Raw genomic sequence first — 22937 nt, 5'->3', positions numbered from 1 at the left:
AAAAAAAACCTTAAGACTCCCAAAATAAGCTTTATTTTTAATGCAAAATATTTTTTCTCTGATGTTGGTGTGAAAAATGACCCGTACATGAGATTCTCTTCTTGAAATGTAAGCGTAAAATAATAAACGTCCAAAGGCCACGAATGCACAAAATATTTGCTTCACTCACTCCAATGCAAACCCTTAACTTGCATTTGGAAACTCATGGCTGTGTTATTGCTCAGAGCAGTGCAAATTCATATTCGAAATGGCACTTCTGGAGTTCTTTCAGCACCGATGACAAGTTAAATAGAAGCATGTGTCAGCCTTGAATGATATGATTTGCGTTGAATGTCATTTACAGAATGTACTTTTAAAATAAAAATTGTCACTTTTAATAAAACCTTGTTAGGCATAATGACAATTTTATGATTTTGATTCCAGAGCAATGCAATTAAACTTGTGGCAGTGATGTTTTAAAACACTTCCAAGGAGCTGATTCAGATTTACGAGCGTAATGTTACGATATTTCTGAACTTTTGATCAGACAAAAAAAAAAAACATTCCTACAAAATGTCTTGCACAATATCAGCATCTAGTCCCTAAATGTTGCATTTAAAGGTGTCAAACGATCTTCATGTTTCTGATATTGGTTCCTATAACTAGAGCTGAATCCATAAGGACCTGGTTTTGTCAGATACGAAATGTAAAAAGTTGTGGAATGTAAATGCAGTTGAGAATGTACATGATGTAGTGTACGATCTCTGTCACAGGAAGGTTCGTTTTTGTACTCGGTTGTCCGGTATAAATGAAAAGCACATTGTATACTCTTAGTCGATCACATGACTCAATGAATGGACATTGAGAAGGGCTCAAACACAAGCATAATGTGTTTCATATGACAGTGACCGACTGAGCACACGCTCATTCGAGAGAGGCAGAGATGTGTCTTATGGAACATTTGATTTTGTTATATTTCAGTACTATCATTTTATTTGAGGTATGAATTTGTAAATTTGGTCTGTTTTACGTAATAAACATGCACAGTTGTTCAAACAAAACATGTGTTGTCTGTGTTTTTAAATAAGTTCTATTCATTTCTACCAGACTTTGCTCATGTCTTTTAGTCTCAAAAATGTTAAAGTGAGACCGCAAACTTTACACAGCTAAAGTATAGCAGGCCTTTGTAATGTTCTAAATAAAGCTGTAATTTTCATTCAGGTCATATTCTTGTATTTCTGGGGTCTCGCTCAGGTGGAAGGTCTTGCCTTTAGTGTCTTTGGTGGACAGAGGTGAACAAGGTCCAATAGATGTGCATTTATCTCTGCTGCTTTCTCCACTGACCACTGTGAAAACACAACAAAACATTATGCATTAGTTCATCATTTTAATAAACTGACATTATGTTTAATTAATCAACTGATATTTAACCATTTTGAGATTACACTTCCAACAGATGCCAAATAAATTTACAACTGATAAAGTAATTTTTGTCGAGAGATTTTAAAAAATAATAAAAATTTTCAAGCAAAAATAATTAAATATCAGTAAGTATCAGTGTATATAAACATTGTTCAAAAGTTTAGGGTATAATTTTTTTAATAATTTATAATTTATAAAATACATCTATAATTACAAATTTGTTTGCACCTAATATTACAAAAGATTTCTTTCATTTTAAATAAATGCTGATTTTGAGCTTGCTATTCATCAAAAAATCTTGAAAAAATAAAACAATTATATATATTTTTTTAAATCTATAAAACATTACGCAGCACAACTGTTTTCAACATTGATAATAACAATAAATCAGCATGTTAGAATGATTTCTGAAGGATCATGTGACACTTAAGACTGGAGTAATGATGCTGAAAATTCAGCTTTGCCATTACATGAAAAAATGTAAATGTAAAACATTGTCCTCAACAATGTAAAATGTAAATGTCCTCAACATCGAATTGCAAAGGCTTTGCAAATCTCATCATCTACAGTGCATAAAATCATCAAAAGACTCAGAGAAACTAGAGCAATTTCTGTGAGTAAGGGACAAGGCCGAAGACCTTTGTTGGATGCCTGTGGTCTCAGACGACACTGCATCACTCATCGGCATGATTCTGTCATGGAAATTACTAAATGGGCCCAGGAATACTTCCAGAAACCACTGTCGGTAAACACAATCCGCCATGCCATCTGCAGATGCCAACTAAAGCTCTATCATGCAAAAAGGAAGCCATATGTGAACATCGTCCAGAAGCGCCGTCGTGTCCTGTGGGCCAAGGCTCATTTAAAATATACGGTTTAAAGTGGAAAAGTGTTCTATGGTCAGACGAGTCCAAATTTGATATTCTTGTTGAAAATCACGGACACTGTGTCCTCCGGGCTAAAGAGGAGAGAGTCAGTTCAGTGTTCAGTTCAAAAGCCAGCATCTCCGATGGTATGGGGGTGCATAAGTGCATATGGTATGGACAGCTTGCATGTTTTGGAAAGCACTATGAATGCTGAAAGGTATATAAAGGTTTTAGAGCAACATATGCTCCCCTCCAGAGGATGTCTATTTCAGGGAAGGCCTTGTGTATTTCAGCAGGACAATGTAAAACCACATACTGCAGCTATTACAACAACATGGCTTCGTAGTAGAAGAGTCCGGGTGCCTGTCTGCAGTCTAGATCTTTCACCTATAGAGAACATTTGGCGCATCATTAAATGAAAAATACGTCAAAGACGACCACAAACTCTTCAGTGGCTGGAAACCTATATCAGGCAAGAATGGGACCAAATTCCAACACCAAAACTCCAGAAACTCATAACCTCGATGCCCAGACGCCTTTAAACTGTTTGGAAAAGAAGAGGAGATGCTACATCATGGTAAACATGCCCCTGTCCCAACTAGTTTGAGACCTGTAGCAGGGATAAAATCTGAAATGAGCTAATTTTTTGCATAAAATTGTAAAATTTGCTATCTATGTTCTGTTGTGAATAAAATATTGGCTCATGTGATTTGAAATTCTTTTAGTTTTCATTTTATTCAAATTTAAAAAATATTTCCGGAATATGTGTGTGTACTGTGTATATTTATTATGTATATATAAATACAAACACATGCATGTATATATTTAAGAAAAATATGCTGTTTATATATTAAATATATTTATATATAATATAAAATATAATAATATAAATACATAAATGTATCTACATGTAAATATTTAAATATATATATACTGTATGTGTGTGTATTTATACATAATAAATAAACACAGTACACATACATTATGTAAACAAAACCGTTTATTTTGGATGCGGTTAATCGTGATTAATCGTTTGACACCACTAATATATATATATATATATATATATATATATATATATATATATATATATATATATATATATATATATATATAGTTTGGTGGCCATACAGAATTGTTTGGACTTACATTTTATGTAGAAACATTAGCTAGACAAATACTCCAGAGAAAAGCACACTGTGAACACCCTAAATATACAGCAATCAGGTTCTGCCAGGTTTCTCAATGGCCTGCTGAACCTTTTGCGTGATTCTCCAGTGCTCAGATCTGACCTCATTTGTTCTAGAAGTGTGGCCTTTATCTCACAAACACTTCTTAAATAACACTGTTGTTACTGGAGACTAGATCTTGACTCAGTATATTCTCACAGGAACGAACCGCTGCAGGAGGGGGTCATTTCTCATTTCATACTTTAAATCCCATAAGATGTCCTGTCTGTTTTAAAAACAAATCCTCTGCTCACACACTGCACCACTGATTCATATAGTGCATACAAAGCTTCTATGTGATTTAAAGATAATACAATGCAGCAAAAGTAAAGTAATTTATTTGTTTTAAAAGAAGTCACTGAGGTGGCATTTATTTAAACAAGAATACAGCAAAACAGTAATATTGTTATAATATTAAAATCTTATTTTACATTTTAAAACAGCTGTTTTATTTTTTTAATATATTTTAAAATGTAATTTATTCCTTTGATGCAAAGTTGAATTTTCAGCATTACTCCCGTCTTCAGTGTCACATGATCCTTCAAAAATCATTCTAAAAATGATAATTATTCAAACATTTTGACATGTAGTGCCAATATTTACACACAAGGTATAAAAATAATAATAAAAATATTATATAATATTTTTATTATTATAATATTATTTTTATATATTATATTAATAATATATAAAAATACATTTTAAAGAACATATATAAAATGTATTATCTAAAAACTATTATCTTAAGTAATTGACCTTGTTTCAAGAATTCATTTTTATGGCTTTAATTAATTACAGGTAAATCATTTTTATTTACAGAATAATTTCCTAATTTTCACAATTATTTTTTACTTTTCATAATGCAAGACTACATCAATAATATATATTTTTTTCTTTTTGAAAATTATTGTCTTACACAATTTACATGCTTCTTGTTCTAAGTATGTTTCATACTGGTAAACAAGAGCAAATTAAAAAGTTGATTGAGACTTAGTACCAACCTGGCGCACGGATACACTCGTCTCTGTGGCGCTTGTCCCACGCTTTGGTTTTGCAAGTCTTGCCACAGTAGAAGACCTCACGACAGCGGCTACAGGCCGACAGCTGCACACCCACCGAACGGCCGCACTCATAGCAATATTTGAAGCGAGGCTTTCTGAAATCAAAACCACAGACACAATTAACACAAACAGCACAAAAAAACACTTTGGTTCGCAACACTGTGCTTTATTAAGTACCTCTGCACTCTCTGACTGATGCTTTTATTAAAGGAAGTCCTGTTGTTCTCCTCAGGAGAGCGCAGTAGACTCTGTGTCGCTCCTGATCCAGGATATAGAAGCTTCTCTGTGGGACTAACACCTTTAAACAACAGATTAGCACACAAATTAGCAACCTGTGATTTGTCAACTGAGTGATACTTGAAATGAGTTTTGTTTGTTAAATACAGATGATGCTGTAATAAGCATAAAAATCAGGCCTGTCTCCAAATAAAGTTCTATTAAATCTCTTTATTTTATTACATTTCTATCATGACAACTCTCGGAGGGATTGGTATGGTAATGTACATGGCAATTTTAATGTATTTGATCTTGGCGGAATAGATCTGCTACCCTGCTGTGGCAGAGCAAGTACCGACTTGCTACTGTCAATACATCCACAACATGCTGCTGTGAGCGTGTAAGAAAAATACTGCTGCTGCACATATAACACATATGAAATAACCTCCATATAGCTTGCATGAATCATCCCATATAGATCTATACAGGTGGAGATGGGGGAGGTGGAGGGTTTCTGAAGCGCGCTACAACTGCTACAACAAGCACTAGCCATGTATTTGAATGGTGAGCAGCAAGCTCATTGGCTGCTGATACAAAAAAAACCAATCAGCTGCTCCATGTGATGATGTCATTATGTCAGATTGAGTTTGACCTATTGGACTACGCCCTCTATACAGTAGATTCATGACAGAACTTTGGATAAATTTTCACAATAAAATGTATATATTAATTAATTATATTATTATATTAGAACTTATTGTTATAAAATATTTATTTAGAATACATAGAGTAATTTTAATATACGTTCCTTAATATATTTACACTGACCAAAATTATAAATGCAACACTTTTGTTTTTGCCCCCATTTTTCATGAGCTGAACTCAAAGATGTACACAAAAGGCCTATTTCTCTCAAATATTGTTCACAAATTTGTCTAAATCTGTGTTAGTGAGCACTTCTCCTTTGCCGAGATAATCCATCCACCTCACAGGTGTGGCATATCAAGATGCTAATTAGACAGCATGATTATTGCACAGATGTGCCTTAGGCTGGCCGCAATAAAAAGCCACTCTAAAATAATTTACATATATTATGTAAACAAAAACTTTAATTTTGGATGCAATTAATCATAATTAATCGTTGCCCAACACTAATTATACACTAATTATACATATATATTTTATTTTGAATATATAGAATTATTTACTGTATAAGGCCACATTCACACAGCAGCAGAATACGGTTGTCAATCCTGTATTTGAGGCCTTAATACGGTTACATTCACGCACAGTTTGGTTATTTACAGGCGTGACAACCACATTATATAACCAAACTCACACCCATACATTTTCAGGACTCACAACCGCATTCTCGGAACACATGCGCTGTGTGAACGGAACAGGACTGGACAACTAGTTGTCTGTTACGTCATACACTGCGAGAGAGCCGCTCTGCCACACAAAAGTGTGTGTTGCGTGTGGTGCGTGTTTTCATGTATGTTTTTAGTAACTTACAGTGACGGAGAAATGAGCTGAAAGTTTTAGATTCAGTCAGTTTTCCACCAAAGCCGCTCCTGTCAATATAGTGTTCTGCACGCGACAGATGCTCGGCTCTCCACCCAAATTTAAAAGCTGCTGTCGGTTAATTAGAATCAGAATCAGAATCAGAATTAGCTTTATTGCCAGGTATGTTTGCACATACAAGGAATTTGTTTTAGTGACAGTAGCTCCACAGTGCGACAGAATGACAGCAAAAGGACAGGACACAGATAGTAAAAAAAAAAAAAAACATTAAAAATTTAAAATAAAATAAAATAAATAATGTAGAAATATACAAAAATGGACAATGTGCCAAATAGCACAAACTTTGCTCACTCTGGATAAGTACAGTTCTTGGAGAGTGGGGAGGGTTGTACCAATGATTCGCTCAGCAGTCCGGACTACCCTCTGTAGTCTTCTGAGGTCAGATTTGGTAGCTGAGCTGAACCAGACAGTTACTGAAGTGCAGAGGATGGACTCAATGATGGCAGAGTAGAACTGTTTCAGCAAGTCCTGTGGCAGGTTGAACTTCCTCAGCTGGCAAAGGAAGTACAACCTCTGCTGGGCCTTTTTCACAATAGAGTCAATGTGTATGCCCCACTTCAGGTCCTGAGAAATTGTAATGCCCAGGAACCTGAATTACTCCACTGCAGTCACAGTGCTGTTTATGATGGTGAGTGGGAGGAGAGCACGGGGGCTTCTCCTGAAGTCCACGATCATCTCCACAGTTTTGAGCGTGTTCAGCTCCAGGTTGTTAAGACTGCACCATACAGCCAGCTCCTTAAGCTTCTGTCTGTTAGCAGACTCGTCACCATCCTGAATGAGGCCGATCAGTGTAGTGTCATCTGCAAACTTCAGGAGCTTGACAGAGGGGTCTTTAGATGTGCAGTCGTTTGTGTGCAGGGAGATGAGCAGTGGGGAGAGAACGCAGCCCTGAGGAGCTCCAGCCCAGTGCTGCTGGTGCGGGTGCTGGATGAGAATTTTCCCAGCCTCACTAGCTGCTGCCTGTCTGTCAGGAAGCTGTTGATCCATTGACAGACAGAGGTGGGGACGGAGAGCTGAGTTAGTTTGGGCAGGAGGAGGTCTGGAATGATAGTGTTAAAGGGCAAGTTGAAGTCCACAAACAGGATCCTCACATAAGTCCATGGTCTGTCCAGGTGTTGCAGTGTGTAATGCAGTCCCATATTGACTGCATCATCCACAGACCTGTTTGCTCTGTAGGCAAACTGCAGGTGGTCCAGTAAAGGTCCAGTGATGTCCTTCAGATAAGCCAAAACCAGTTTTTCAAATGACTTTATGAGCACAGATGTTAGAGCCACAGGTCTGTAGTTGTTAAGTCCTGTATTCTTGGGTTTCTTTGGGATGGGGATTATGGTGGATCGTTTGAAGCATGAGGGGACTTCACACAGCTCCAGTGATCTGTTGAAGATCTGTGTGAAGATGGGGGCCAGCTGGTCAGCACAGGATTTCAGACAGGCTGGTGTCACACCGTCTGGGCCTGGTGCCTTCCTTCTCTTGTTCTTTTTGAAGACCTGGCGCATGCCATCTTCTCTTATCTGCAGTTCAGGTGTGGGGGAGAGGGGGGTTGCAGGAGGTGTGAATGGTGTTTTTTCAAATCTACAATAGAACTCATTAAGACCGTCTACCAGTTGTTGATTCTCCACAGTGCTGGGGGGTGGTGTCTTGTAATTGGTGATGTCTTTCAGACCTTTCCACACTGAAGCCTTGTCACTGGAAGAGAATTGGATCCTTAACTTATCGGAATAATTCCTCTTTGCCACTCTGATCTCCTTTTCCAGTGTGTATTTGGCCTGTTTATACAAGACTCTGCCCCCATTCCTGTAAGCATCTTCTTTGGCCTAGATGTTTTGCAGTGAACCATGGTTTGTCGTTGTTATAAGTTAGATGAGTCCTGATAGGAATGCACATATCCTCACAGAAACTGATATATGATGTTACAGTCCTCTGTGAGCTCGTCCAGATCATCAGCAGCTTCAAAAACACTCCAATCAGTAAGGTCGAGACAGGCTTGTAAAACCTGCTGTCTCATTAGTCCATCTCTTTACAGTCCTTAATACAGGTTTAACAGATTTAAGTTTCTGCTTGTAGGTTGGAATAAGATGAACCAAACAGTGATCAGAGAATCCTAAAGCTGCTCGTGGAACAGAGTGATATGCGTCCTTTATCGCTCTGTAACAGTGATCCAATATATTACTGTCTCTGGTGGTACATGTAACATGCTGTCTGTATTTTGGCAGTTCACGGGAGAGATTTGCTTTATTAAAGTCCCCGAGAATGATTAAAACAGAGTCTGGGTGTTGTTGTTCTGTGTCTGTGATCAGATCAGTGAGTTTCTGTAAAGCTGTGCTCACGTGCGCTTGTGGTGGAATGTAAACACTCACGAGAATGAATGAGCAGAACTCCCGCTGCGAATAGAAAGGTTTACAGTTGATGAAAAGCGTTTCTAGATCTGAACAGCACATCTTCTTTAACACAGTTACATCTGTACACCAACTCTCATTGATGTAAAAGCATGTCCCGCTGCCACATGATTTCCCCGTTGATTCCGCGTCGCAATCTGCTCTGATCAGGGTGAAAGCCAGGTTTCTGTGAAACACAGAGCAGCAGAGTTTGAAAAGTCCTTGTTAAACCGGGAAAGCAGAAGGAGTTCATCCGTTTTGATGGGTAGAGAGCGATTAGCCAGATGGATGCTAGGCAACGGCATTCGAAATCCACGCTGTCTGAGCTTCACAAGCAGCTCGCTTCCCCCGTCTGCGCGTCCTGAAGCGTCTAAACAGCGCTGGAGCTCCGCTAACTACTATGTTCAGCAAAACATCCGAATAATCGAAAACCAGTTGAAGATTTTGTGGAGTGTTCTGCCAAATGTTCAGCAGTTCTTCCTTGGTGAAACTGATCGTGCTAGACAAACAAAAAACAGGAAAAACTAACAAAAACACAAACAACTGGAGAGCCACGCACAAAGGCTGCCATGCGCGGCGCCATCTTGATCTTTCTGAAGATCATAATGAAGATTTGACAAAAGAACTCGCAGCTCGATTTGACACTTGTCATGTCAGAAATGACCAAACTTTCAGTTTTACAGATTTTGCCATCTTTGATATTACTTCGGCCACTTTTGCTATGGTTACTGGTAAGGAATACGGGCTTGACTCCCGTTGCACGTTCATACAGACAGAATTCCAAATGCAACTTTAAGCTGCTGTGTGAACGGGACATTTCGAGACTCACACCTGTAAGTAAATGCAGTTGTCAATCCCAAAAACTGACAATGTGAACGTAGTCTAATATTCATTTAGAAAAATCCATCTTAATTATTATATACATACAATAAGTATATTTATGATAAAAAAAAAAAATTAAACTTATAAAATCAATTCATAAATAATTAAGGTTGATGTTTCTAAAAAAAAATAAAAATTCATTTTATACTTTAATTATAAATACTACTGCTACTACTACTACTAGAAGTAATAATAATATTAATAATACTGATCTGGTAGATGCAAACTTCTCTGTGGGACTAACACCTCAAACAACAGACAAACACACAAATTAGCACCCTGTGATATCAATCGATAGGACACAAACTCCTTTGAATGGTTGCAGAAACCCTGATGGCAGTGAGACAAAATCCATAAAGCACTGCACATTTATAGAAACGATCAGCCAGTCTCACCGAGTGCATCTTGGCTCCGTTCCTTCTCCTTTCTCATCGCCGCCTGTCTCAGCAGATCTCCCATGAGGCCTACCAACTGCCGGCGGGCATTATAGGCTTGTCTCTCATGCTTGTTGAGGGCATGGTACGGGGTGTGGGCCATACGCTGGTTCTGGTGGGAAAGCGTAATTGGTTCAGGTGATAAATGAGATTTCAGATGATCTGGAACACGGGATGAACTGGTGATGAAAAGCTGCACCTGTTGGAATGCGCAGTGAGCATAATCCACGACTGTTCCCACAGCGCACCTACGGCCCTCGCCCACCACAACAGGCATGAGGATGTCAGCGCCCGCTTTGATCAACTTCTCTAGCTTAACCAAGTGAAACAGAAACAAAGAGAGCGCAGTGATTAGAAATAACTATATTTATTTTTCTCTATTTAATTGATTGACAAGCCTCTGAGGTGCTAAATTGATCCTGAACGTGAGTTGACTAAATAATTCATGAAAAACATGAATGCGCATATGCTTTCTTCAAAATATTAAATGCATAACATGGCCTAATGTATCAGTGAAATGACTGTTTTTTTTTTTTTTTTTGATTTCTATATACAGATAAAATAAGAAAAAATCATTATTTTATTATTTTTTTAAATACTTTTTCCTAACCATATTTAAAAAATCGGGGTATGTCCCTTTTCTGTAAAATAGTTAAATTGAATCAATTAATTAAATTCTCATTCCTCATTCTTGATTTGAATTATCAGAATAAGTAATTCCAATAAATGTTACAATTACAAAAAAATAATTCCTTAAAGGGCTATTTTAGTCTCTTATTTTGAATTTCACTGACATTTTTGTCACTTTTGGTGCCATTTTTGCCCCAATCTGTTTAATTTCTGACACCATTTCTGACACCATTATTATAATTTCTGACACCAGTTTCTACTGTGTGACACTTATTTTTAAGTTTATTTTGATGAATACAGATGAAGCTTAATGTACTATTACTGTACATCTATTTTATTAAAATAAAATATATAATTATTTTTACTGTTTAACAATATTATCTATTATTATTACACATATATTTGCATATATATATATATATATATATATATATACACACACAGGTGCACCTCAAAAAATTTGAATATCGTGAAAAACTATTTTACATTCATAATATGTAAAGTAAGACATTTCAAAAGTGTATTTTTTTTATTTAATTTTGATGATTAGAGCTTACAGCTCATGAAAGTCAAAATCCAGTATCTCAATATATTAGAATATTTATATTTGAGTTTCATTAAACGACCATCTCTACAGTATAAATTCAGGGTATTTCTTGTTCTTTGAAACCACAATAATGGGGAAGACTGCTGACTTGGCAATGATCCAGAAGACAATCATTGATACCCTCCACAAAGAGGGTAAGTCACAGAAGGTCATTACTGAAAGAAGTGGCTGTTCACAGAGTGCTGTATCAAAGCATATTAAATGCAAAGTTGACTGGAAGGAAGAAATTGCGTAGGAAAAGGTGCACAAGCAACAGGGATGACTGCAAGCTTGAGAATACTGTCAAGCAAAGCTGATTCAAACACTTGGGAGAGTTTCACATGGAGTGGATTGAAACTGGAGTCAGTGACCCATATGAAATCTATGGTATATTTTCAAGAGAAAGATGAGAAACAGTCACTCCAACAATACAGACGAGCTGAAGGATCAATAATGCCTCAGCAGATCCACAGGCTGATTGCGTCCATACCATTCCTCACTGATGCTGGAGTTTGTGCTAAAGGAGTCCTGACAAAATATTTGTCATGGTCATGATCTGTTTTAGTTTAGTTATGTCTCCGTCAGCCTTTCTAGTTTGTTCCCTTGATTATTAGTTAATTAGCTCCACACCTGTTTCTGTTCCTCCTTGATTGTGTTTAGCCTTTAAAGCCTGTGTTCTCCCCTGTTCCCTGGTCTGCTATTGAATGTTTACGTTACGTGTTTTGCTACCTTATGTTCCTGGATTTCCTGTTCCTTCTAAGAAGTATTATTAAAAGACTATTATTTGTAAACCTGCCTTCGTCGTGCGCTCCTGTAGCACTACACCCATAACAGAATAGCGGACCTACAAAGTGAAGTATATGTAGCGGCGTTTTTCTTTTGTTTGTTTTTGTTTTTCATCTTCCCTCTCCTACTATGGACCTTCCCGCCGTCCAATTCCTGTGCCTGGAGCAGATGGGCCGTTCGCTGGAGGACCATACTAGGGACTTTCTCGATCTGGCGTGCCTTACCCACATCCCTGACCGCTCGCTCTGTTTTTTACATCACCAACCTAAGCGAGCGGTGTAAGGGACGCCTGCCAGCGAACTGTCCCAAGGAGAATTTCGCCGCTTGTGTGGAGTGGGTGCTGGAGAATAATGGACTGTTTTTCTCCATCTGCCCTGCTGAGGACAGCTCAGCCCCACTCCCAATCCAGAGCCCAGCCAGCCCTCACCATCTCGCTGCACGGAGTGTTCGCCAGAGCCCACAGCAGCCGCAGAGCCCGAGCCGGCCGCGATTATAGAGCCTACACCACTTAAAGTGACAGAGCCAATCATCGCCCCGGAACCTGAACTCAACGCGACTGACCAGGTGTGTGAGCCAGCACACACAGTTATAGTGGAGATCGAGGGAATGGAACCCTGCCCACACTCCCACCACTGATGGTGAGCTGTTACTGGAGCTGTTGGACTGTTTGAGTGAGGAGGATTTCTGGCTTCTTCCTTTCCCGTTGCGCCCACCCACCTCCCATGCTCTCCAGAGCCCCTGCTGGTTCCGTCCAGTACTCCTTCCTCAGCCAGCTCCTCTAAGAAAGTCTCAAGGAGGTTCCCTCCCACTCCCTCCTCCTCTGTATCAGCCAGCCAATCCATCAGCCCTCTCTCAGCTGCCTCAGGAAGGCCCGGTGGGTCGGTTGCACTTCGGGACTTCCTGCTACCAGCTACCTCAGGGTTGGAGGATCCCCAGTCTTCGCCTCCAGCCTTCGAGACCCAGACTCCACCTCGGCCCTCCGACCCATCGGCTCCACCTTGGCTCTTGGCTCCCTCGTCTCCACCGTGGCCCCTCATTCCACCAGCTCCACCGGGCTCCCTCGTCCCTCCGGCTCCGCCTTGGTCTGTCGTCCCCCTGCCTACTCCACGGAACTCCACTCTTCCAGCTCTGCTTCATCCCTCCGTCCCTCTGGCTCCTCCGGCTCCAGCTTCATCCTCTGTCACTCCGGCTCCACTGTGTCATTCAGGATCCCCGCCTCCGCCTCACTCGACTGAGCCGCTGGCTCCGCCTAGGCCCTCCGGATCCTCGGTGTCACCCAGGCTCTGCGGCTGCTCAGCTCCAACCTGGGCTCCTACACCACCGGCGTCATCTCCGTCAGTCGGCCCCCTGGTGTCGGCGGTCCCATCCCCACCATGGCTCCTCCCGCCGTCGACTCTTATTTGTAAACCTGCCTTCATCGTGTGCTCCTGTAGCACTACACCCATAACAGTATTGAGTGCATAAATTAACATACTTTAAAGAACTTGAACTTTTCTGCTTTGCAAATCCTTTTTTTGATTGATCTTAGGAAATATTGTAATATTTTGAGATACTGGATTTTGACTTTCATGAGGTGTAAACTAATCATCAAAATTAAAACAAAAAAACTTTTGAAATGTCTTACTTTACATGTAATGAATATAAAATATATATGAACGTTTCACTTTTTGAAATAAGTTACAAAATTCAGTTTTTCGCGATATTCAATTTTTTATTTTTTTTAGATGCACCTGTATACACACACATATTTTTAGATATTCACTTATAATACAATATTACTATATATATTTAAAATATCTAGAATAACGTTAGTTTAATGTTATTTTATATATAAATAGAACACAATTTGTTTTGTTTTTTTAAATAAACCCTATTCATTCTATTTATATAATTTAGGATGATTGTTCAAAATTATTTTGATTTATATTTATATATTTTTAATTAATATATTAATATTCAAATATTCCATTTATTGCACAAAATTATAAAATCATTGTTTTCATTTATTTTAAATATGATTTGGTATTTTAATTATTATTATTTTTTTATAGAATTTATGGAATACAATTATTAGTATTATTGTTGATGTTGTAAAATACATATATATTGTACTGATGATTCAGTAAAATCAACAAACATGCATTTCCCCTAAGCCTAACTAAAATGTATTTATTTATACTTAAATGTATATTTCGACTTTTATTTTGCAATGCATAGTGCAACTACAGAGCAACATTGCAGAAACATATTTCACATATGCGCAGTCATGTATTTTCCCATGGGACTACGTAGGATAATTAGTTGAAGAAGATCACCAGCTTGACTTGGTTGCGTGGATGTGGCCCACGGTAGTAGCTGATGTTGGCAAGGGCACAGAGAGCACTGCCCACATGACGAGTGAGAGAAAGATTAGGATCAGCCCCTCCAGCAAGCAGTTCATCCACAGCCTGGGAAAACAGAGTTAATATACACGGCACATCGACGCAATGCCATATTTCTCACCCTCATCCTTCAGTAATGACTTATTATTTCACATTCATTCTGTGCCTTTGAATAGACAGTTTTTAATTACACCATAAAAGATAATTCCTTGCAAATAGCAGCACTACAAATGATTCAGTCGAAAGAAGCGATGTCAAAAATGATTACATACAAGGTCGTTGCCGCTCGCGATGGCCAGAGATAGGGGTGAATGGCCACTCCACACATCGTTGGGGTTTGCGTTATGAGAAAGGAGAAGCGCCACCACATCTCTAGCATTCTGATAGAAAAATAAGGCTTCTTATTATTATAATTCACAAATAAATTCCAATTCATTTAAATGAATACTCCATTAAAAATTACATTTATGCATTTATTTTTAAATATTACTTCATCAAATAATCTAGTAGTTTTTAATTAGCAGTGTATTTTTAAAAAATATATTTTTGGTGTTTTTTGCCTTTATTATGATTGGACAGTGTAGAAGAGACAGGAAGCAAAGTGGGAGAGAGAGGGGGGTGGGATTCGAACTCGGGATGCACGTAATGGATCGCCGTGACATGTCGGCACACTGCATTTCAGTTAATAATTATAAGGTAATAATAAAATTACATGCAAATTAAAAGCTATAAAATGATTTAAAAAGTTTTTTTTTTTTTTGAATATTATGTTGTTTCAGTGTATATATTGTATTCTTACTGTATAATCGCTGTGTCTTTGGCAAGCCACATGTAGTGGTGTCCTTCCGCCTTCCTGAGGAAGTTCAATAGGGGCTTCGCTGAATTTAGCCAGGGGTCCAGAGGCAATGAGATGCTGATTCTTACAGGGCTCAAATGGGCCCTGAGGGTTTATGTTTCTCTGATTAGAGATATTCAAAATTTGTGATGCAACATATCTATACAAAACATTTACTCAGACCTTATCAAGCTCATAGAATTCATGGGCATCCTGAGCTTTGACGTCAGGATCCGCCAGGGCGTGCAGGAGGAGCTCTGTGATTTCAGGACTCTCTGCTCCAGATAAACCCGCTGCTATGTGAAGAGGATACAGACCCTTTTGCTGACATGAACACAAAAAGAAGAAATAAAAATGACCAAATTGGCCTTGCTGTCGATATTTTATTAAAATGTAGTGATCGGTAGTTGGTTAATAAGAATCTTTTAAAATATTTGTATATATGATTGTTTTATATTGTTATTTTAAATGTACTGTCAATATTTACGCATTACTAATACTAATCAAATTAAATCTTCGAAGATTCAATTATTATTATTTATTAACTTAATTAAAATGGTTGTCATTATTTATGCATTTTAAAAAGTATTAAATTAATTTAAATTTTATTAAATTTAATTTAATTTAAAGGGATAGTTTACCCAAAAATTTAAATTTGATGTTTATCTGTTACCCCAAGGGCATCCAAGATGTAGGTGACTTTGTGTCTTCAGTAGAACACAAACAAAGATTTTTAAATCAAACTGTTGCAGTCAAATGGCAGTCAATGGGACTCACGGCTTTGAAAGAAAAAAAAACATACACAGACAAAACCAAATTAAACCCTGCGGCTTGTGACGATACACTGAGGTCTAAAGACACGAAACGATCGGTCTGTGCAAGAAACTGAACAGTATTTATATCATGTTTTACCTCTGATCCACCGCCCGGTGCAACTGTCCTGAGTGTGTTCACAACATCCAGCGCGTGACACGTCTTCTTCTTTCTTGCTTTACGGCAGATCGCAGACTTATAAGTGCATTACCGCCACCTATCTCTCTCAAATGGACCATTGACACTCTATCTACAATCTCAGTTAGGAGTGTCAATGGTCCATTTGAGAGATAGGTGGCGGTAATGCACTTATAAGTCTGCGATCTGACGTAAAGCAAGAAGAAGAAGAAGACACGTCACGTGCCGGCTGTTATGAATGCACTCAGGACAATTGGACAGTGCGGTGGATCAGAGGTAAAAAATTATATAGATACTGTTCCATTTCTTGCACAGACCGATCGTTTAATGTCTTTAGACCTCAATGTATCGTCACGAGCCGCAGGGTTTAATTTGGTTTTGTCTGTGTATGTTTTTTTTTCTCTCAAAGCCTTGAGTCCCATTGACTGCCATTATATGACTGACAGACTGCAACGGTTTGAGTAAAAAATGTCACCTACATCTTGGATGCCCTTGGAGTAAGCAGATAAACATCAAATTTTTATTTTTGGGTGAAGCATAAAATATAAAATAAAATAAAATAAAAAATAAAATAAAATAAAATTTACCTCTGGAAGTAGAGGTATGTCTGTACGAGCCCCACACTCCAATAGACGACGGACGCCCTTGACATGGGCAGCTTTGATAGCCAGGAAGATGATGGGGACGGTAGAAGCGTTCGGGTCTGCTCCTCTCTCCAGCAAAAGCTTAATTGTAGTCCATCGATTCCTGTGTCTGTCAGACCAGACAATCTCCAATTACAAAGCAACAACTTTCCAAATAATAGCATGACCAAACAATAACATGCCCATCATACTTCATGCCAATTTTTTTAAATTTCATTCTCATTGCTGAAATGAAAATATACATATTAGTGCTGTCAATCACTGCGATTAATAATGACCACATCAAAAAGGAGACATTTTTTTAGACGTGCCCTCCAATTCATCGACCGGCGCGAGTCAAACAAGTGCGGAAACGGTACAAGTGATGAAGCAGCTTTAGTACTACAATAAAAACTAATTTGCCATTATACTGTGCTCATAACGCGTGCTCTTCAATTGCACGTACAAATATAGTTGTATTTAGCCTGTATAATTTCCTATTAAAGCGCAAATGAAACTACAAGCATGCATGTCAGATCCACATCACATTCAGCAGCGGCAGCTCCTAAAGTAATAGCAGCCAAATAAGCTAATAACCCAGCTGCTGTGATGTCTGTTAATCAATGAACAAAAGAAAACAGAGGAAATCAATAACTTTTGTAGCTTTAAGGATTCATCCATATTTAATTTAGAATTTAGTGTTTGATAACTTTATTCAATTTCTTTATATTTACTACATGCTGCAGGGCACAGGTAAATATGACATTTATTTTAATTGGTTTATGTGAAGATTGTTTTACGTTCACTTAAATTAGAAGTTGTTATTTTTTAAAGTCTAATAAATGTTTTGTTAAAATTAATAGCTCTCAACCATACTGTAATGTTAAACAGTCAATGGCTAAATATTATGAAAAAAAGGACAAATTCCCAGAGACATCAGTAGTATTGATATCAATGATCTCGCCTTTGGTCATAAAATAAGATGCCATTAAAGACATATTAAAAATATATTGTCTTTGTTGTTTCTACATTAATTTTAAGGTTAAATGTGAAATTATTGAAAATATATAAAAGTATATTTAAAAACTTTGTTATGTGGGATTAATCGTGATGAATTCAGATTTTTTTTATTTTAGTTTAATTTATTAGTATTCATTTTAATAGTATTAATTTTATTTTTAATTTAGTAAAATTAATTCATTAGTTTTTAATTATTTTTTAATTATTATATATATATTTATTTTTTATTTTTTTATTCTATATGACACGGATATATATTTGTGCGATCCAAATAAATAAAAAAATAGGAATTTATCTACTAACTCTGTCTTAAGAAGTGCAATTTTCCGGACTGTCTCCTGGGTGTCTGTCGGAGTCACTGTTCCTGTCTGGCACAGGATCTCAGCACTCTTCTGCAAGATCTCCTCTGTGACGTGAATATGAAAACTTGCCATAGAACATGCAGAATCAAAAGTAGGTTCATCTGATTCGATGCTCCTCTCCAGGTTTTCATCAGTCTCCAGATTTGTCACCTCTTCCTCAGTGTTAACGACTGTCTTTGCTTCCTTTTCTTGCCACGATACAGAACCCACTGGGATTTTATCATCAAAGACTTGAATAGATCTTGACATTATAACATGTGGCTCTTCTGCTGGTTTGTCTTCTTCATGTTCAAGTTGAAGAACTACCTCCTTGTTTGGGTCTCTGTTTTCATTGATTTGATGAATTTGAGCTTCCTCAGAGTTGTTAAGGCCTGCTGGTTGGTCAGGCTGAAGAAGTACCTCATCTTCATTTATGCCCTCATTTATTTGCTCTTGAGCTTCAAGTTTCTCCAAGTTATTGAGGTTCTCTGGTTCAAGACTTCGGTCAATTTGGTTGCTTTGTCTTGGTGTCTCAAATGTCTCTTGGCCGCTTTCATCTTTGGGTGTTCCTGTCATTGGATCTGGAGAGGATTCATGGGAGACGTTTTCCAAAGGCTTGATCTTTAGTGTAACAGACAGAAAAAAGGGAGGAGCAAGAAACGAAGAAAAAAAATGATCTGAAAAAGAAGCAAACCAAAATACCCATAATGCATCCCAAACTTCCTCTCTGTATTATTACCTGTGGCTCTGGGCTGATATTCTGTGTCACTCGCTCAGCCAGCGTCTCATGTAAAGACTGAAGTGGGTAGTAGAGGACATGACAGGCAGCCAGAGCAGACATGCCTTCATCATTCAACTTATTAACATCAGCCCCACTGTCCAACAGCATGTGGATGACATCATCATGACTGTTAACCTACACAGACATACAACAAATTGTGTATTGTTATTAAAGATCTGAAACCTGTAGTTTATCCAATGTTTCTTTACAACTGTGAAAAATAAAAAGCAATGCTGCCACCTACTGGCACATTTTAGTCACTATTTTTATGACAAGAATGCTCAAAGAAAGGGTGTTCTGTCCCAAAATAAACATAATGCAACAAAAAATCATGCATATATATATTTAGCTTTTTTTACATAAATTAATTAAATTAAATACCAAGATGTAAAAACTACACAACACATACAGAAAAAAGCCAATGAGTATTTTAGATTGTTAGATTGTATCATGCCAAAACTGTAGCTTACCGTGGCTGCTATGAGTGCCGTATGTCCCCGTGCGTCACTCACGTCAGGATGGACTTTTCCATCTCTGAGGATTCGGTAAACATTCCTGCATTCACCATGTGACGCTTCCTTGATCAGTTTCTCTGAGTTCAGCTCTAAGGGACCTTTGGGTCCAAATTGAGTCCTGTTCATATTCAGCACTGCAGCGACATCCCAGTCTAATGTGTCCTTCTCAAATCTACAGGGGAAAGTCAGTAAGTAAGTTAGTTAATTAATTAGTAAAATTGTTAACATTAATACATTTCAAATAAAATAAAATAAAAAATGCTATCTTCAAGCACATATTCATAAACATTGTTAACGTTCGTGTATTTAAAATAAAATAAAATAAAATGCTATCGTCAGGCAAATATTGATAAACATTGTTAACATTAATGTATTTAAAATAAAATTAAATAAAATAAATCTTTTGGCAAATGTTGATTACTACTTATGACAGAAAGGCCATACAGCCACATATAATAAAGTATAATTACTCTAAAAATAGTTATATATATATATATATATATATATATATATATATATATATATCAATATTCAATATATATATAGTCAATATTAATACATTTATTAAAATAATACAATAGACCTTTTAAAATATTTGTAATCTAACTTCATAATTCTGAAAAAAATGAATCTACTTTGTCAATTAAATTATTATTTATTTACTTAAAAAATGAAATATTCTTTAACAATAAAATATGCTTTAAAATATTAAATAAAAAAATCAAAATCAACTTAATAATAATAATAATAATTTATTTGTAAACTAGTATTTTGGAAATCAAGTGCTTTGCAGATTAAATTATTATTATTATTTATTTACATCAAATTAATAATTATATGGCTTCATTATAATTAATTGCCAGTATTCATAAATTAAATAAAATAATTAAATTAAATTATAAAATAAAATTATTAAATTAAATTAAATTATAAAATAAAATAAACCATGTTGGTAAACAGCCCAGGTTACAAAGCAGCAATCTTCTTGCCTGTGTCTCTGAATGTGTGCATTCATGCGCTGTTGTAGCAGCAAGGCTGTCGATTGTGACGTCTGCTCTGTGCTGATGCCACTCGTACCAAAAAAGTGAAGGTCCAGTTCCTGGCGTAGACATCTGGGGACGGGCAGATGGTCTGAATCTGTGGAATAACTCTCAATGTTTGGAGGCAGGATGAAACGGTCCTCGTCCTCAGAAAGACCCTGATCGGTGTTTCTACTCGACTCCACATCAACAGGAAGTTGAGGTTGTTTCAGGTGTTTCTTTGGCAGTCTGGTCATGTGTTCTGGGAAGTCCTCAAGACTGAAGCTGCCCTCCAGTGTGGTGCAGAGTCGCAGTAGCCTCTCTCTATGCCAAAGGCCCACATCCTGCCGCCCATCAGGGTATGTCATGACCCCAGGGCCGAAGCGTTCATCAGCATGATATAGACCCTGCAGAGGAGTAGAGGAGATTTTGTTTCATTATCTTTTATATGATGAAAACAATCTTATTGTTAGTGAACTATGAATTATTCACCTCAAAAGTTGATCCGTCTGGGAAAGCTTGTACTCCGTATCCCTCTTTTCGGTTCAAATAAAACTTCCCTGTGTATTTGGATCCATCAGGCCAGGAATACATGCCTTTCCCATGCCGATAATCCTTAAAAAATGAACCTTTATAGAACTGAATAAAACATGACAATTTGGTGTCAAAGATAATTACTCGATAATGTATACAGTAAAGAGTCGAGCAATAAAAATAATTTTAACAAATATTTTGAAAGAAATAAAAAAATTAAATCAAAGGTTGTATTTCTGCCACTTTCCATGAATAAGGTACAAAAAGGGCATGCAAATCAAATATAATTTAAAGAAATCACCAAACAAATCCATACATACCTTTTTTAATTTAAACTACAACTAAATATTATCTGAGCTTTTTTATTTTCTATTCATTTCCATTCATTGGTGTTGCAATTTTATATCAATAAAAATGAGCATTTAATATTTATTTCTAGAAAATTGAAAATTAAAAATGGAAAAATTAAAAAGACAAAATTAAGTAGACAAAGAGGACCTGAAAATCATGCATGCATATATAACTAACTAGTATATGACTTCTACAACTAAATATTATGAGCACATTCTCTTTTCATTTCCATTCATTAATTTTTACAATTTTCTACCACTAAACATTATTATTTAATAATGTTATTCGTTATTTAAAATCAAATAGAAAAATGAAAAAGATAAAAGTAAACAGACAAAAAACAATTACCAAATTAAAAAAGACAACAAAAAACATGGCACACCTAAATACTTTTATAGTATTTGAAATGAGTAAATAATTAAATGTATTTTTTGATACAAATAATTTAATATAAATTCAATAGACTGTGGAAATTCTGACACTGTTTTTCTTTTGTTGTTTTGTTTTAATTGTTGGATGCAGTCAGTATCTGGAAGCTGGAATAGTGATATTGGATCGGATGTTTTCCAAATGAGCCACCTAATATTATGTTGCATAGTTTATCAAACACATCATATGTTTGTGCAACAATGAGTTCCTACCTTAAAACTTTATCTGATAATAAACAGACCATTATATGATATAATGTTACATACCTCTCCATTTGGCCATGTGAAGACACCAGTGCCATGCTTCAGGTTATTCACGAAATCCCCCTCATAATTACACCCATCCGGCCATTCCTGAAACCCATGTCCATTTCTTTTACAAAAACTATCCCTTCCCCACATTATCCTATATAATATATTTACACAGAGAAGTGCACTTTACTGTTTAACTTCGACTGGTTACCATGACGACGCGACTCTGCATCTGTCAGGCGAAAATAAAGTCTTCATTAAATTAACGGCAATTAAGCCGTACTCCAGATGGTCTATTCATGACAAAATATAGATGACAAAGGCCGGTGACCCTCTTCAAATAAACACGTGTCTCTCGCTGATTTGTTTTTGTGTTTCAAGTGGCCTGCGGTAGTAACAGTTAAACACCGCGTAACTAAGCAACCGCGACGACCCAGGGGCACGCGCTCTCTCACACACATCCGATATAATAATGTCTGTTTCGATAACTTACTACATAACTAATCTATGTTTCTCTTGACTTCTTTGACGGCTGTTGTCAGGTATATACATTACAAGTGGCTGAACGCATCTGAGTGGCCTTACAAGGAGATCAACATTTAATTTGCTTCTTATGTCCTCATTTGTAAGTCGCTTTGGATAAAAGCGTCTGTTAAATGACTAAATAAATAAATAAAAATTAAGAATCAATGATCTTCTTTCTGAGACTATCGGATAAAGAGTTTTTAAAAATGGTTTTAGTGGGATTTTGGGTGCTTGTTACCAGCTAAATCTACCGAAGACCAGCCTGGAAGACCAACTAAGCCAGCTACATAATATATTTTGTAAATATTTGTGAAATGTTGTATTTTCCCCA

The 22937-nt window shown here is 36.9% G+C and overlaps 1 protein-coding gene across 2 annotated transcripts; it reads right to left on the bottom strand.

Annotated features, from left to right (window-relative positions):
* Positions 1-957: 957 nt before the first annotated feature.
* Positions 958-22522, bottom strand: LOC306874766 (ankyrin repeat and MYND domain-containing protein 1-like). Of its 2 annotated transcripts, XM_079425006.1 has the most exons (16): positions 22097-22522; positions 21009-21155; positions 20487-20923; positions 19453-19669; positions 18941-19117; positions 18164-18822; positions 16805-16970; positions 15450-15590; positions 15231-15371; positions 14704-14811; positions 14366-14497; positions 10248-10361; positions 10010-10160; positions 4735-4855; positions 4498-4652; positions 958-1325 (listed from the first exon to the last, which is right to left on the bottom strand). In XM_079425006.1, exons 1-16 carry the CDS (start codon positions 22229-22231, stop codon positions 1174-1176), a joined length of 3153 nt encoding a protein of 1050 aa, XP_079281132.1. In that variant the 5' UTR covers positions 22232-22522; the 3' UTR covers positions 958-1173. The 2 variants fall into 2 exon arrangements, with proteins under 2 accessions (XP_079281132.1, XP_079281131.1); XM_079425005.1 differs by having other exon boundaries at positions 10010-10361.
* Between the last annotated feature and the right edge of the window lie 415 nt (positions 22523-22937).

This window comes from Barbus barbus, assembly GCF_936440315.1.
Source record: "Barbus barbus genome assembly, chromosome: 9".
Classification (NCBI taxonomy): Eukaryota; Metazoa; Chordata; class Actinopteri; order Cypriniformes; family Cyprinidae; genus Barbus; species Barbus barbus.
The sequence above is the reverse complement of the archived record's forward strand: the minus strand, read 5'-3'. Positions and strand labels throughout refer to the sequence as shown.

What these genes read in the sequence shown, in the direction of transcription:
- LOC306874766 (XM_079425005.1), bottom strand. Translation starts at nt 22,231, where the DNA reads ATGTGGGGAAGGGATAGTTTTTGTAAAAGAAATGGACATGGGTTTCAG. An exon ending in ACATACCTCTACTTCCAGAG is followed by an intron (nt 15,591 to 16,804) that starts GTAAATTTTATT and finishes TGTTCATGTCAG; the next exon opens with CAAAAGGGTCTGTATCCTCT. An exon ending in AATTCTATGAGCTTGATAAG is followed by an intron (nt 15,372 to 15,449) that starts GTCTGAGTAAAT and finishes ATAAACCCTCAG; the next exon opens with GGCCCATTTGAGCCCTGTAA.